General features: G+C 48.9%; 1 protein-coding gene and 2 non-coding genes across 3 annotated transcripts in view; 2 read left to right on the forward strand and 1 right to left on the reverse strand.

Annotated features, from left to right (window-relative positions):
• Positions 1-15,674, reverse strand: part of COG7 (component of oligomeric golgi complex 7) — a 65,673-nt gene that overhangs the window by 23,690 nt on the left and 26,309 nt on the right. Inside the window, exons 7-9 of the mRNA XM_054714419.1 lie at positions 6,997-7,195; positions 4,249-4,376; positions 2,446-2,600 (exon numbers count right to left, since the gene is read on the reverse strand). Of these exons, the coding sequence (XP_054570394.1) occupies positions 2,446-2,600; positions 4,249-4,376; positions 6,997-7,195 (482 nt within the window). The remainder of the gene's footprint in view (positions 1-2,445; positions 2,601-4,248; positions 4,377-6,996; positions 7,196-15,674) is intronic.
• Positions 7,319-7,391, forward strand: LOC114226842 (small nucleolar RNA U2-19). Its single transcript, XR_003612961.1, has one exon. It is a non-coding gene; the product is annotated as a small nucleolar RNA U2-19 (small nucleolar RNA).
• On the forward strand, positions 7,552-7,621 carry LOC114226841 (small nucleolar RNA U2-30). The gene has a single exon (XR_003612960.2). It is a non-coding gene; the product is annotated as a small nucleolar RNA U2-30 (small nucleolar RNA).

Raw genomic sequence — 15,674 nt, forward strand, 5'->3', positions numbered from 1 at the left:
ACCCCAACTCCAGAGCCCACGCTTCCATCACAGCTGTAAACCCCGAATCCTCTGACACCATATCAGCTGCTAAATTCTGCAGCAGCACCCTGGTTCAAATTAGGCCAGCCTCCTTCCGTGCCCCTTCGTGCTCCACCCTCCATACCCTGCCCTCTACTGAACATTGTCCCCCTCGAACCCTGCACAAGTCAGCTTCTCCCTGCGTCCCCGATTTTATAACATCAGCTGTCTTAGCAGCTTCAAAATCTCTCCTTCTAAGAGCAAGTGATCGGTTTCTGTTTGAAGTTCTAACACAGATGCGTGTTATTGTTTTAAATAAAGTAGTCAAAATAACCAATAGTAGAACTAAGAGTAAAAGTGTCCCTAACAAGAGCCGGGAGAAGCAGGGCACGAAGGAGGACTGGCCTGAATCAGCTCCGCGCCTGGACATCCACAGCTGAGAAGCGAAACACACTGAAAGCCTGGAGGGCACAGGCGACTAAGAGCGAAATGCCCACAGCTCGTCACTCCTCCGAGAAGGCCTGAGAGCCAGCGGAAAGGAAGGAAGGCTTTCCATTTTTTATACCTTTTCTTTTTTTTAAAATTATTTTAAAGGCGTTATTTTTGTTTTACAGTAAAATTTCGAGATCTCAAAAAAATTCTTTCCATCCACCAAATCCCAGTTGGTGGCAGAGACGAGGTCAAATTCTACTTGATTAAACTTGTCGCCAATGCTTCTCTTTCTACAGGAGCACCCTGGGCCCATCTGGTCGCACGTCCGTCCGTGAGCAGGACACGTCCTCGGCAGGACGTAGGCCGGCGCTGCGAGCGCCCTCAGGAGTGACGGGGAGCACAGGGCCCAAGGACCCTCAGAGCTCCCGGGGTATGCTCAGTATTTCTGGAATGACAAGAGCTCCCTAAACGTTCAACATCAAACACCGTTCAGTCCAATAAAAGGAATCACTTGAGACTGAAGGCGACTGGATTCCAAACAGGCCACGAGGCAGGCCTCCTGGAGAGCCCAAGAATGCACTTGTCTCCAAGCCAGAGGCTGCCTCCTCAGGGACCCTCAGAGAATCCAACCTGACCCTGCTTTTTTCTAGCCTGGCTTGATTTTAGTTTCCCCTTCTTTTCTTTCTTTCCACAGCTTTATTGTGATACGGGTCATACTGTGATATGACTCACCTACCGCACAGTACACCCCCTTAAGGAGCACAACTCCCGGCTTTTAGTGCCGCCATCACCACAGTCGACTTCAGAACATGTTCACTGCCCCAAAGACACCCCTTAACCTTTAGCAACCATCCCCCATCTCTCCCAAATGGTCCCCTCCCCCAGCCCGAGGCAGCCACTGGTCTGCTTTCTGTCTCTCTAGGTTTGCCTGTTTGGACATTTCATGTGGATGGAATCGTGTGACGTGGGCCTTGTGGCTGGCTTCTTTCACTCAGCATGATGCTTACATATTTTTTATTTATTTTTTATTACCTAAGAAATATGTGAGTGTATGTATGCTCCTTCTTAAAAAAACAGAAACTAAGAAATAAAACTAAATCCAGCATGACCACCACGCTAGTCCTTCCCCATCTCTCCAAAGATAACCAGTCTTTTGAGTTTGTTGTCTAACCTTCCACACATCGGGACTCAGCCAACTTTCTGTTACGGTCCAGATCTTTTAGGTTTTGAGAGTCACAGGTCTCTGTCCTAACTGCTCAACTCTACCTTCACAGGAGGAGGCAGTCACAGACCATAGGTAAGTGAAAGAGATGGTTGTGTCCCAATAAAACTTTATTTACAAAAACAGATGGCAGGCCAGATTTGGCTCATGAGCTGGAGTTTGCCAAACCCGACTTTACAGAAACATTATAATGCATTTTAAAGTATTAAAAAAAAGATCCAGCTTCCTCTCTGTAAAAAAATCAATAAAATATATTTAAAAAAAAAAAAAAAAGATCCAGAACAGAGGATGGCACTGTGCTTTTGTACATGAAGTTGTACTAGAATACAGCCACGCCCATTCATTTATGTGTCACCTACCTCTGCTCCCAGGATAGTAAGGCAGGTGCCACAAAGGTCTCCATTGATCATGAGGCCCGAAAGCCAATAATTCTTACCATCTGGCCCTTTGCAGAAAAGGTTTTCCAAAACCTGATACAGAAAATATACCCTAGATTGTGTACATTCCTTTTACGTAAAGTAGATTTTATGACTTATTCTGCAACTGGTTTTTATTCCAACAATGTTTTTGAGCTCTATCCATGTTGGTGCGTGTAGACACAATTCATACCTTAAGTGCTGCATAGAGTTCCCTGTGTGACTATACCACATCTCATGGAGCCATTGACAACTTAATGGACATTCAGCTGCTGGAGTGCTCCAGGGTTCAAAGCAGGCATATGGGACACACACGTTTACTGGGGCAGACACTGCCCGCCCATGTGGCGGCCCAGCCCCCGCCCCCAGCCTTACTTGGCAAAGAGGGATTTCAGGGCTGTCAGCAGGCCGCAGGTCCCCAGGCCGTTGGTGAATCGGATACATCTGTCAACAGCTGCGGATGCCAGGCCGAAGAGCTTGCTCACAGAGTGGCTCAGCTCCTGCACGCAATCGATGACTTCCCCATGCTCCTGGTCAGCAAATACGGGCAAACATAAGCCACCTCAGACTTGAGAACAAATAAACAGACAACACTGAGACGGGTGTCTTCCAAGCCTCCTCATCCACGGTAACATCACTCAGCAGGGACATCACAAATGCAGTCCCCGCCGTGGCCGGTGTTGCTCAGTGGATAGAGCATCAGCCTGCAGACCAAAGGGTCCTGGGTTCGATTCCGATCAAGGGCATGTGCCTCAGCTGCAGGCTCCTCTCCATCCCAGGCCCTGATCTGAGCTCGTGCAAGAGGCAACCAACCAATCAATGTGTTTCTCTCACACCAATATTTCTCTCTGTCTTTCCCTCTCTCTTCTACTCTCTCTAAAAATCAATGAAAAAATATTGTCGGTAATAATTAAAAAAAAAAAAAATGCAGTCCCCAACTAGATAGCTCTTCACCAGCCTGAAGTGGATGAGAGCAGTTTAAGCAGCCGGCGAGATCACAGAAGTTAACTCCTGGCAGAAAGGTGCAATCAAATCCGGACGTTCATCCTGACATTTTCATCCCTTTCCCTTTTCCTGTGATTAAAATGGCATCTCTCCCTCCTGTTCTCAAGCTAGGACTCAAATTCTCTGTATCAGACTCTCCACAAGAATGCCAGGGAAAGAAAACGCCTCCTTCAAGGGCCAGCATGTCACTGAAGCAGAACACTTCCGGTGCATCCCGGGAAAATGGAACAGTGGTGTAGGAGGCAGATCTGTTCCTAAACGTCAACACACCTCACACCAACTATAACACCTGCCGGAGACATGACCTTCCTTCCCCTCCAGTGCCCCTAGAGCCCTGTCTGTCAGTGCCTGGCTGATGCGCGCCTTGCTCATCTGCCTCAAACAAAAGATGGCCAAAAAATTCAATTCACCCGGCCGGTGCGGCTCAGGGGTTGAGCATCAACCCATGAACCAGGAGACAAGGATTGGATTCCCGGTCAGGGCACACGCCCAGGTTGTGGACTCAATCCCCAGTAGGGGGCATGCAGGAGGCAGTCAGTCAGTGATTCTCTCTCATCATTGATGTTTCTTTCTCTCTCCTTCTCCCTTCCTCTCTCTGAAATAAAAACATTTTTTTAAATTATTAAAGCCCTAGCCAGTTTGCTCAATCGTTAGAGTGTCAGCCCTCAGACTGAAGGGTCTCGGGTCTGATTCTGGTCAAGGGCACAAACTTGAGTTGCAGGTTTGATCCCTAGCCCTGTCAGGGTCTGTGTGGGAGGCAACCAATCGATGTGTCTCTCACATCAGTGTTTTTCTCTCTCTGTCTCTCCTCCTCCCTTCCACTCTCTCTAAAAATCAATGGAAAAAATAACCTCAGGGAGGATAAACAACAACAAAAAGGAATTATTTAAAAAATGTTTATCAAGGAGACAACTTATCCCCACCAGATGGAAGCTTCCCATGTGACTAGCCTGTTATTGGAGATTGGAAGTAGAAAACTGGGAGTGCACATCTGTGGTCTCATCTTACAGTTGGTTCCCAAGAGCCCACATGGCCCTGAAGGCTGGTTTTTGCACACCTGTTCCACCTCCGTGCACACCTAAGGCCAGCTCACACCTTCTCCAGGGCATGCCATCCCCAACCCTTGCCTGGCAAACAGAATGAGCCGAGCGACCCGTGGAGGTGGGACCTTACCAGAGGCACCGCACTCATCTGGATGAGGAGGTTCTGGGCTTCCATCTCGCCGTACCTGAGCTGGTAGGGCTTGTACGGCCCGTAAACAGCACCCACCAGCTCCATGACTTTCACCGGGTTGTGCTCGTCTTTAGGGAATAAGAAGGGAGAGGCAATCATGAACACAGTCAGAAATCAGTCCTGGGAAACGACAGGGGACAGCTACGGGGACTCTCCCAGGGCGGTCACTGGCCTGCTTTGACTGTCCCTGGGAGCGGCAACATTCACAAATACCTTGATACATTTGAACGTGGTGTACTGTTTGTCTAAAAAGCACTGTTAAAGCTCTCACCCCCTAACTCCAACAACCCATTGTGGTTAAGAACCCCTTCATATTGTAATTGAAAAGTAAAAAATTATTTAAAGTCAAAAAGAAAAGAAAAAGAACACCTTCAAATGAAGCAGAGGCCCCGCAGGGGAGCACTCTCCCGGGCTTTACAGAGCAGGTGCTCACACCGGGGATTCCCGAAATGCCCACCTTCAACACATAAAAATGTAAAACTTCCCAATCAAAAAGTTACATGGCACAGCAATTCAACTTCTAAGATGACCATTTACCCAGTGGCTTTGGCACCCATTGATAATCTCTGCCTGAATAGACTTTATCATTACTGGCCATAAATGGATTTTTCCTTTCTTTTTTTTTTACTTAAATCCTCACCGAGGATATGTTTTTATTGATTTTTAGGGAGGGGGGAAGAGAGGGAGGGAGGGTAGGGAGAGGGGAGAGAGGGAGAGAGAAACATCAATGTAGAGAGAAACCTCTTTCGGTTGCCTCCCACATGCACCCTGACTGGGGATTGAACTGCAACCTAGGTGTGTGCCCTGACCGGGAGCCGCACCGACAGCCTTCTGGTGCATGGGACGGCGCGCTCACCACCTGAGCCACCCGGCCAGGGCTCTTTCTCACTCTTTAATATGAACTCATGAATTCTTTTTTATTCATTGTGTTTTCAGCCACTACTGTCATTATTCATTTTAATATTCAAATTATTTCAACTATGGTCAGTGGCTGCTCCTTCAGGTTGGCGCCTGTACCTTTTTGATATGTCCCTATCAGTCTGAGTGCTTTCTTGCTTTTTGACACAAAATGTTCCAAGAACCAATAAAAATATATAGTAACTCATAGTTATCAAGTGGCCATTAAACATTTAATGACATAAGAAAATGCTCCTTATATTATTTTAAGCAAAAAAAAAGAGATTATATACAAGTATTTAAAAATATATACACATATGCATGTGTGTGCATATAAAGTATTTACATGTATTTATGAAAAATGTTCTTTATATTTGAATTACGGGGAGGCAATACAGAATGTTGTAGTGACTCTCTCCGAGTGATAAGGTTACAGATCATTTTTATCCTCTTTATTTTTGTGTTTCCAAAGGACTTTTACATTTTAAAAAATACCTTTTTAAAACTCGCTTTAGGAACCATTAGAGATCTTACCCACTATGGCTGACTACCAAAGCACTTCCCTCCTCATTCCTCTCTCTTCCTTCCTCTCTGCAACACTGTCCATGGCCAGGGAGGAATGCCGCCTGCCCCTGGCGCAGGTGCCCCCCTCAGCTCCAGCAGGACGCATGGTCTCCACACCCTCTCTGGCCACTTGAAAGGGCACCCCTGGTCCCTGGAAGCTGCCACAGCCACCGTGCCTCTCCTACAACCAAGACCTGACCAGTGAGTGTGCCAATAACACCTATGAATCACCAGGAGCCTGAAGAATAAACATACTCCCTGGAATGTCCAAGGCAATTATATGCCAGTGTAATTAAAGAGAATAACTATTAAAATAAGCTGAGCTGGTGACACAGTAGCCACACAGCACAAGCAGCCCTTCCTGGAGCTATTTCCTGATCTGACAGCAGCATGCGTCACAATGTCTGTGGTACCTAAGAGCTGACGGTGCTTTAGGAACAGATGGAAACCGCTGGGGATGCACGGCACCCTCAGCATCATGTGCCTGAATGAAGACAGGAAGTGCTCTGCTCTCAGATGGCAGCGGGGGATGCCCATTCTCCCTGTGGCCACCTTCAGTCCTGACACAGCATCCCTGCTCAAAACTTGTCGTCACAGCAAAAAACTCCTCTGAAAACTAACTTTTAGGTTGAACTGCCTGAGGTGATATGATTATTTAAAAGGACAAGAACACTGCCCTGGCCTGGGGCTCAGTTGGTTGGGCGTCATCCCGTACACCAAGCGGGTTGAGGGTTTGATTCCCGGTCAGGGCACATTCCTGGCTGCAGGTTCTATCCTGGGGGAGGGGGGGGGGGGGGCACGTGTGGGAAGCAACAGATCAATGTTTCTCTCTCACATCAATGTTTCTCTTTCTCTCTCCCTCCTCATTCCTCTCCCTTTTCCTTCCTCTCTAAAAATCAATGAGCATGTCCTTGGGTGAGGACTGAGGAAAAATAGTTTTAAATAAAGGAAGAGGACACTACCTTCCCAAAGGAACCTCTGCCAAGTGGTGGCCGCTACGTCCACCTGCCTCCTTTACCGCCTGAGACCCTCCTTTACCCACTGCTGCTAGGTAAATCTATGAGGGCGCTGTTCTCGTGGAAAAAGGTTTCATATCTGTTGAGAAGGAAAACAGTGACTCCTCCCATTCCTGTAAAATCAGTCGCCTAAAAAGGCAAACCAGCCCAGGCCCCAGAAGCGTGAACCAAGTGAGTCAAGACAAGCCAGAGCCCGGAGAGGGCTGTTTACCTGCGTGGGGCTGCAGTGCCATCTCCAGCCCCTTGGCAAAGTGGGCAGTGGCAGCGTACAGCTCCAGCAGCTTGGGAAGCTCCAGCTCGGGCCCTGCCCGCTCCACACTGGAGCCCAGGCACATGGGCAGAGAGGGTGCCAAGTCCCCCAGGGTCTGAATCAGCAGCACAGTCACCACCTCGTAGGGGTTCTTGAAAACCTGCAGTGGGAGAGGGGTACATGAGTTAGCACGTGTGATCAAATGGGTACATGCCTTCTAAAGAAGCAACTCCTGGACCACCCCAAGGGGCCTAATCAAGAGCTATGAGCTTCTGCTGAAGTGGATCAGTGATGAAAACAGCCAAATCTGAGCATCAGAAGACCTTCCAGTTCACCTGATCTCTCTAGTTCTGAAAAGCAAAAGTATAAAGTAATTGAAAACAATGAGTGTGAGTGTGTGTGTGTGTGTATTCGTGTTTGTAAAGGTGACAGTGGTAACTGAGGACCTGCTGATGGATGAACGAGACTGGGGGTGGGAAGGTGGGGACATATGTGTTTGAAAGGCTGATCAGTTCTGAGCAATGATGAAAAGGTTCGACTACTGACCTCTGTAATTATGAAGGTTTCTACACTTGACCTGAGCTAAAAAAAAAAAAAAAAAAGCTATGAGCCCCAAGTTTTCTTCACAGCACATGTGAACATGCTCAGAAACAAGAGAACTGGCAGGACCTGCAACTTGTCCAGAACATTGGCTATTACATGCCTATCACAGGCCCCAAGAGCTGAGCTATTTCAAATCAACGAAATGGGGTATTCAGATGGTCACCAAAAACTGGCTAGAGAGAGGACTGTTTACGAAGATGACAATGCAGAGATTGGGAGGGTATAGAAGGGGAAACAAAATAGAATTAAAGAGCAATTCACTGAAAAAGAGCTGAAGGACCTTCCAGCTCGCAGCCACCTCTCCTCTTGACACAGATCTTCAGTAAAGGGAAGGACCACCAGGAAAAGTGCATCCAGAGCCTTTCAGATTATAGATTCACCTATTCATTGAGGCTTTACCCCATTCTGTAAACAACAGGTACCTTAGACTAAACTAGCACAGTGAAGTTAGAAGTTAGACCATCACTGATTAAATGCTTTGTTATGATCACACTAGTGGCCCAGTGCACGAAATTCGTGCACATTAAAAGGGAATTAATTAGAGGAAATATTTTAATATTGCTATTTACCCCTTCTCTATAATAGAAGTATCAGAGATGAAAGAAAATTAGTAAAATGTATATGAAAATTTTCCTCCTGTCAGAGTCTGGGACGCGCCATGGGACCGAGAGTCAAGTCCCCGCCCACCTGCGCGTACCTCAAAATCACACGAGACCCAGACCCAGCCAGACCCACCCACATTGGGCAAGATCCAGAGCCAGCCGGCCCCACCCCCATCAAGCCCCTCCAGGAGGGGAGCGCAACCTCAGGTCCCCCGCCAAGCCCCGCCAGGTGGGGGGCGCAGCCTCAGGTCCTCCGGTGCACACCAGGCAGGGGGCGCACCCTCAGGTCTTCCGGCCCGGCGCTGGAGCAGGGGGCGTGGCCTGAGGTCCCCCAGCCCAGCACCAGGGCGGGGGGCACACCTTGAGGTCCCCCATCAAGCCCCGCCGGGCAGAGGGCACAACCTGAGGACCCCGGTCAAGCCCCTCCGGGCAGGGTATGGGGGGTATGGCCCGAGTCCCCGGCCTGGCGCCAGGGTGGGGGACGCGCCTTGAGGTCCCCCGTCAGGCCCCGCTGGGTGGGGGGCGCAGCCTGAGGTCCCCGGTCAAGCCCTGCCGGGCAGGGGGCACAGCCTCAGGTCCCCCACCCAGGCCCGGCGCCACGTAGCCTCAGGTCCCTGCTGATCACTTGTATGGCTCATTATGGAACCTCACCTCCACTGTGGGTGCAGCCAACTTGTGTTACAGAACCCCCCCTCCGCTGTGGCACCGCCATCTTGTGAGGGTCAATTTGCATATTACCTCTTTATTATATAGGACTAGAAGCCCGGTGCACAGATTCATGCACCGGTGGGGTCCCTCGGCCTGGCCTGTGGGAATTGGGCTGAAACCAGCTCCCCAACATCCCCTGAAGGGTCCCAGATTGCAAGAGGGCGGTTCTCAGGTGACACACCTCAGAATCGGGCTCCCTCCTCCCTGGTTCCGATTGCATCACCCAATAACTGCAGCTGCCAAGTCACCACAGCTCGGCAGCTCCTACATTGAGTGTCTGCCCCCTGGTTGTCAGTGCACATCATAGCTACCAGTCAGAGGGTTGAACGGTCAACCAGTTGCTTAGGCTTTTGTATCCCATACTAGGGGCCCGGTGCACAAAATTCGTACATGAAGGGGTTCCCTCAGCCCAGCCTGCACCCTCTCTAACCGGGGACCCCTTGGGGGATGTCAAACTGCCGGTGTGGGCCTGATCCCAAACCAGCAGTCGGACATCTCTCTCACAATCTGGAACCACTGGCTCCTAACCACTCACCTGTCTGCCTGCCTGATTGCCCCTGCCTCTGCCTGCCTGCTTGATCGCCCCTAACTGCCCTCCCCTGCCAGCCTGATCTTGCCCCTAACTGCTCTCCCTTACCGGCCTGATCACCCCTAACTGCCTCTGCCTGCCTGATCGCCCCTAATTGCCTCTGCCTGCCTGATCGCCCCTAACTTCCCTCCCCTGCCAGGCTGATCTCTCCCCAAACTGCCCTCCCCTGCTGGCCTGGTCGCCCCCAACTGCCCTCCCCTGCTGGCCTGATCTCACCCCCAACTGCCCTGCCCTGCCGGCCTAATTGCCCCTAACTGCCTCTGCCTCGGCCCCCACCACCATGGCTTTGTCCAGAAGGAAGTCGGATGTCTAGAAGATGGCCAGTCAAACCGGTCTAATTAGCATATTACCCTTTTATTAGGATAGATTATATAGGATAAGATTGCTTAAATTGTGGGGGGGGGGGGAGCCTTTTTCAGAAGGAGGAGATGCTCTTGGCAGACAAAAATACATAATCCCTATATCTGGACTGATAGCCAGCCATATGCACAATACTGCCAAACTGGTCATTAAAAAATTGAACCGCTTTCTTACACCTTACACCAAACAGTTGTTGTCCTTAAAACCCCTCCTCAGCCCCCACCTTAGGTTCTGCCTTCGAAGTTCACCCAGATTAGATTCTGATGGGTCAGTTTCTATGCCAGTCAGCGTCAAAAGCTCCGCCTCCTAGGCAGCCATCGGCTCCTCGCAGTTCACCCAGATTTGGTTCTGCTTGGTCGGTTTCTATGCCAGTCAGCGTCAAAAACTCCGCCTCCTAGGCAGCCATTGGTCCTTCGCAGTTCACCCAGATTTGGTTCTGATTGGTCGGTTCCTATACCAGTCAGCGTCTCGGGGCCTATCTTCGGGTCTGATCGGAGAGGCGGGACTGACCAGCAGCCCCTGCGGCTGCTGGCCAGGCCCAGAGAGAAAGAGAGGCAAGGGCTGATCAACAGCTGCCACAGAGGCTGCAGATCAGACCTTGCTTCTCTCTACAGGCCTCTCTCCAGGCCTAATCTGCAGCCCCCTTGGCAGTCAGTGCTGGGTTGCAAAAGTACCCACAGTTGACTGCAGAACTGACTTTCAGTGTTTGGTCATCTGTTCAGTCGTTTTGGACATTATGAACCCTGGATCTTTATACACAGAGATATAAATAAAGACGTAATATACAAATTAACCCTCACACCCTCACAAGATGGCTGCCTACAACCAGGCCAGCAGGGGGGTTAGTGAGGGATGACCAAACGACTGAATAAACAGGCTGCATGGGGCGACCAGGATGGCGGGAGGTTAGTGAGGGACAACCAAACGAATGAACAGCAGGCTGCGTGGGGCGACCAGGCCGGCAGGGAGGCCATGAGGAGTGACCAAATGACTGAACAAGCAGGCTTCGTGGGGCGACCAGGCCGGCAGAGGGGTTAGTGAGGGACGACCAAACGAATCAACAGCAGGCTGTGTGGGGCAATCAGGCTGGCGGGGGCACCATGAGGGGCAACAAGGCTGGCAGGGCAGGGCAGTTAGGGGTGACCAGGCCAGCAGCAGGGGAGGCAGTAAGAGGTGACCAGGCCAGCAGGAGGGGGGAGGGGCAGGAAGGGGTGACCAGGCAGGCAGGCAGGTGAGCAATTAGGAGCCAGAGGTCCAGGATTGTGAGAGGGATGTCCAACTGCCGGTTTAGGCCTGATCCCGGAGATCAGGCCTAAACCGGCAGTTGGACATCCCCCAAGGGGTTCCGGATTGGAGAGGGTGCAAGCTGGGCTGAGGAACACACACCCTCACCCGCAATGCATGAATTTCATGCACCAGGCCTCTAATATATATATATATACTCCTATCTAATAAAAGAGTAATATCCAAATTAACCATCACTCTGCTATACCCACAAGCCACGCCCACAGGCCATACCCACCAGCCAATCAGGAGCAAATATGCAAATAAACCCAACCAAGATGGCTACCGCCACAGAGAGCAGGAGGGAGGCTTGGGTTTCCCCGGCAATGGAGGAAGCCAAGCTTTCCGCCTGCCCTTGCCAGCCTAGGACTCCACTCAAGGCTACAAAGTTTCAATGACAGAAGATACATAAATCCAAACAGAAATGGCGGCAGCCATGGAGCTGGAGAGAGCAGGAGGGAGGCTTGGGTTGCCCCCGGCGATGGAGGAAGCCAAGCTTTCTGCACACCATGGCCAGCCCAGGCCTCCGCTTAAGGCTACAAAGTTTCAATTATAGGAGATACATAAATACCAACAGAAATGACTGCCGCCACTGAGCAAGCAGAAGGCTTGGTTCCGCTCCAGGCTACAAAGTTTCAATTGTAGAAGATAAATAAACCCCAGATACCAGGGCCTCTGCTTGGGTCGCCAGGGGGCATGGCCGGCCTGCAAACCACCACAGGCCCCTCGCCCAGTCCGCCCCATGCCTCAAGGGAACCCCCACCCTGATACGGGACATCCTTCAGGGCAAACCAGCCAGCCCCCACCCATGCATCAGGCCTCTATCCTATCTAATAAAAGAGTAATATGCAGATTGACCATCACTCCAATATACAAGATAGGTGCCTCCATGTGGTCAAAGATCCTGCCCCCATGTGGACACAAGATGGCCACCACAAGGTGGCCAGCAGGGAGGGCAGTTGGGAGGGACCAGGCCTGCAAGGGAGGGCAGCTGGGGGCAATCAAGCCTGCAGGGGAGGGCAGTTAGGGGTGACCAGGCTGGCAGAGGAGGGAAGTTGGGAGCGACCAGGCCTGCAGGGAAGGGCAGTTGGGAGGGACCCAGGCCTGCAGGGGAGAGCAGTTAGAGGCAAACAGGCTGGCAGGGGAGCAGTTAGACATCAATCAGGCTGGCAGGAGAGTGGTTAGGGGTGATCAGGCTGGCAGGCAGAAGTGGTTAGGGGCAATCAGGAAAGCAGGCAGGCGAGCAGTTGGGAGCCAGCAGTCATGGATTGTGAGAAGGATCCCAGATTAGAGAGGGTGCAGACTGGGCTGAGGGACAGCCCCCCCACACCCCACACGAATTTCGTGCACCAGGCCTCTAATATATATATATATATATCACTTAAATATGCACAAACATAAAGCAAGATATAAGACTGTTCTTATGCAGTTCTAAAGCCAAAAAAGGTATGAGTTTAAAAACTACAAAATCAATAAATTAAAACTTTTATTAGAAAATACCTTGAGATAAATGAAAATGAAAACACTACATAGCAAAACTTAGGGGATACAGCATAAGCAGTGCTAAGAGGAAAATTTATAGCTGTAGATGCAGACATTAAAAAAGAAATGTCTCACCCTAGCTGGTTTGGCTCAGTGGATAGAGCGTTGGCCTGCGGACTCAAGGGTCCCAGGTTCGATTCCGGTCAAGGGCATGTACCTTGGTTGCGGGCACATCCCCAATAGGGGGTGTGCAGGAGGCAGTTGATTGATTTTTCTCTCTCATCGATGTTTCTGACTCTCTGTCCCTCTCTCTTCCTCTCTGTAAAAAATCAATAAAATATATATTTTTTAAAATGTCTCAAATCAGTAGCCTAACTGTACACATTAAGAAACTAGAAAAAAGAAACTAAACTCAACAATAGCAAAAGAACAAAAATAATAGAGATTAGAGCAGAGATATATGAAAGAATAGAAAAATCAATTTAAAAATCAATTCAGACTATAAGTTGGTTCTTTGAAAAAATTAAAATGAACAAATCTTTATCTAGATTTTGAAGAAAAAAGAGGGATGACTCAAATTAATAAAATTAAACATAAAAGTGAGGACATTACTACAAATTTTATAGAAATGAAAAGGATTATAATATCATGAATAATTGCATGCCAACAAATTGACTTAGATGAAATGGACAAATTAAGAAATAAAATTTATCCAAACTGACTCAGAAGAAATAGAAAATCTGAACAGACCTATAACTAGTAAGGAGATTGAATCAATAATCAAAAACCTCCCAACAAAGAAAAACCCAGAACAGATGGCTTCACTGGTGAATTTCTACCAAACAATTAAGAAAGAATTAACATGAATCCTTCTCAAACTCTTCCAAAAACTGAAGAGGAAAAGACGTGCTGTGGTCTGAATAGTGTCCACCACCCCACCCCACCCCCGCACCAAAATTCATACGTAGAAATCCAAACCCCTTCTAGTACCTCAGAAAGTACCGCATTTGGAGAGAGGGCCTTTAAAGAGGCAACTAAGGCCCTTCCCTGTTTGGCTCAGTGGATAGAGCGTCAGCCTGCAGACCAAAGGGTCCCAGGTTCTATTCTGGTCAAGGGCAAATGCCTCAGTTGCAGGCTCCTCCCCAGCCCCGGGGCCTGGTCAGGGCATGTGCAGGAGGCAACCAATCGATGTGTTTCTCTCACATCAATATTTCTCTCTGTCTTTCCCTCTCTCTTCCACTCTAAAATTCAATGGAAAAATATCCTTGGGTGAGGATTTTTTAAAAATAAATAAGTCAATAAAGTGGCACTAAGGTAAAATAAGGTCATCTGGGTGGGCCCTAATCCTTACGAGAGCAGACTGGGACACACACACTGAGGGATGACTATGTGAGGCCACAGGGAGAACCAGCCATCTGCAAGCCAAGGAGAGAGGCCTCAGTGGAAACCAACCCAGCTCCCTTCGAGAAAGCATGGGGGGCCTGGAGAGTATCATGCTAAGCAAAATAAACCAGCCAGAGAAAGACAAGTATCGCATGATCTCACTCATAGGTGGAATCGAATGAACAAGATAAACTATTGAATAAAATAGATCCAGAGACTTAGAAGCATGGAACAGACTATTGAATCTCAAAGAGAAGGCAGGGGGTGAGGGGGGAAGGGTAGGGGTGGGGGTGGGAAGAGACCAACCAAAGAACTTGTACGCATATATGCATAACCCATGGACACAGACAACAGGATGGTAAAGGCCTGGGGTGGGGGGCGGGATGGGCTAAAAAGGGTCAATGGTGGGGGGGGGGGGAATGGGTACATATGTAATACTTTCAACAATAAAGATTTTAAAAAGGAAGAAACCAACCCTGCTGAGATCTTCATCTTGAACTTCTAGCCTCCAGAACTGTGAGAAAATGAATTCCTGCTGTTTAAACCACCTGATCTGTGGTGCTTTGTTATAGGAGCCCTAGCAAACTAATACAGAACACTGAGAAACTAATTCTAAGAGGCCAGCATTACCCTGACACCAAAGTCAGACAGAGATCAAAAGAAAAGAAAATTATATACTAACTAGAGGCCCGGTGCATGAATTCGTGCACCAGTGGGGTCCCTCAGCCTGGCCTGTGCCCTCTCCCAATCCAGGACCCCTCAGGGGATGTCGGACTGCGAGTTTCACCCGATCCCCGCAGGCGAAACTGGCAGTCCGACATCCCTCAAGGCATGTAGTAGTGAGCGAAGTGGGAGGCGGCCAGAGAGGAGCCCGAGCCCGGATGTTACACCGCTCCCGCTCAATCCAGCCCCGCTGCGCCTGCTGCCACCGCTCCATAGCGCTGCCGCCGAGGCGGGAGAGGCTCCTGCTGCCACAGCTACTCTTGCCAGCCATGAGCCCAGCTTCTGGCTGAGCAGCACTCCTGCTGTGGGAGCGCACTGACCACCAGGGGGAAGCTCCTGCGTTGAGCATCTGCCCCCTGGTGGTCAGTGCACATAATAGCGACTGGTCATAACGGTCGCTTAAGCTTTTATATATATAGATATCCCTTAGGAATACAAAAATCCTAAACAAGATACATGTAAACCAAATTCAGCAGCACATAAAAAAGATTATACACCATGACCAAATGAAACTGATCTCCAGAATGCAAGGATGGTTCAATATACACTAATGTAATATAGATGATGTAATATCGCACATTTACAGAACAAAGGAAAAAATACATGATCATCTCAATTTATGCAGAAAAGCATAATAAAAATTCAATAAACTAGTAATAGAAAAAAACTTCTATAACATGATAAAGACCATTTATGAAAACACCCCAGCTAACATCATACTCAAAAATTAATAAAAATATTTTAATTTTTTAAAAAATCCATTGTGTTTCTATACACTAACAGTGAACAATCTGAAAAAAAAATTAAGAAAACAATTCCATTTACAATAGCATCAAAAAGAACAAAATACTTAGAAATAAGCACAATCAAGGAACTGAAAGACTTGTACACCAAAAACAACAAAA

Source organism: Eptesicus fuscus, chromosome 4 (genome assembly GCF_027574615.1).
Source record: "Eptesicus fuscus isolate TK198812 chromosome 4, DD_ASM_mEF_20220401, whole genome shotgun sequence".
NCBI lineage: Eukaryota > Metazoa > Chordata > Mammalia > Chiroptera > Vespertilionidae > Eptesicus > Eptesicus fuscus.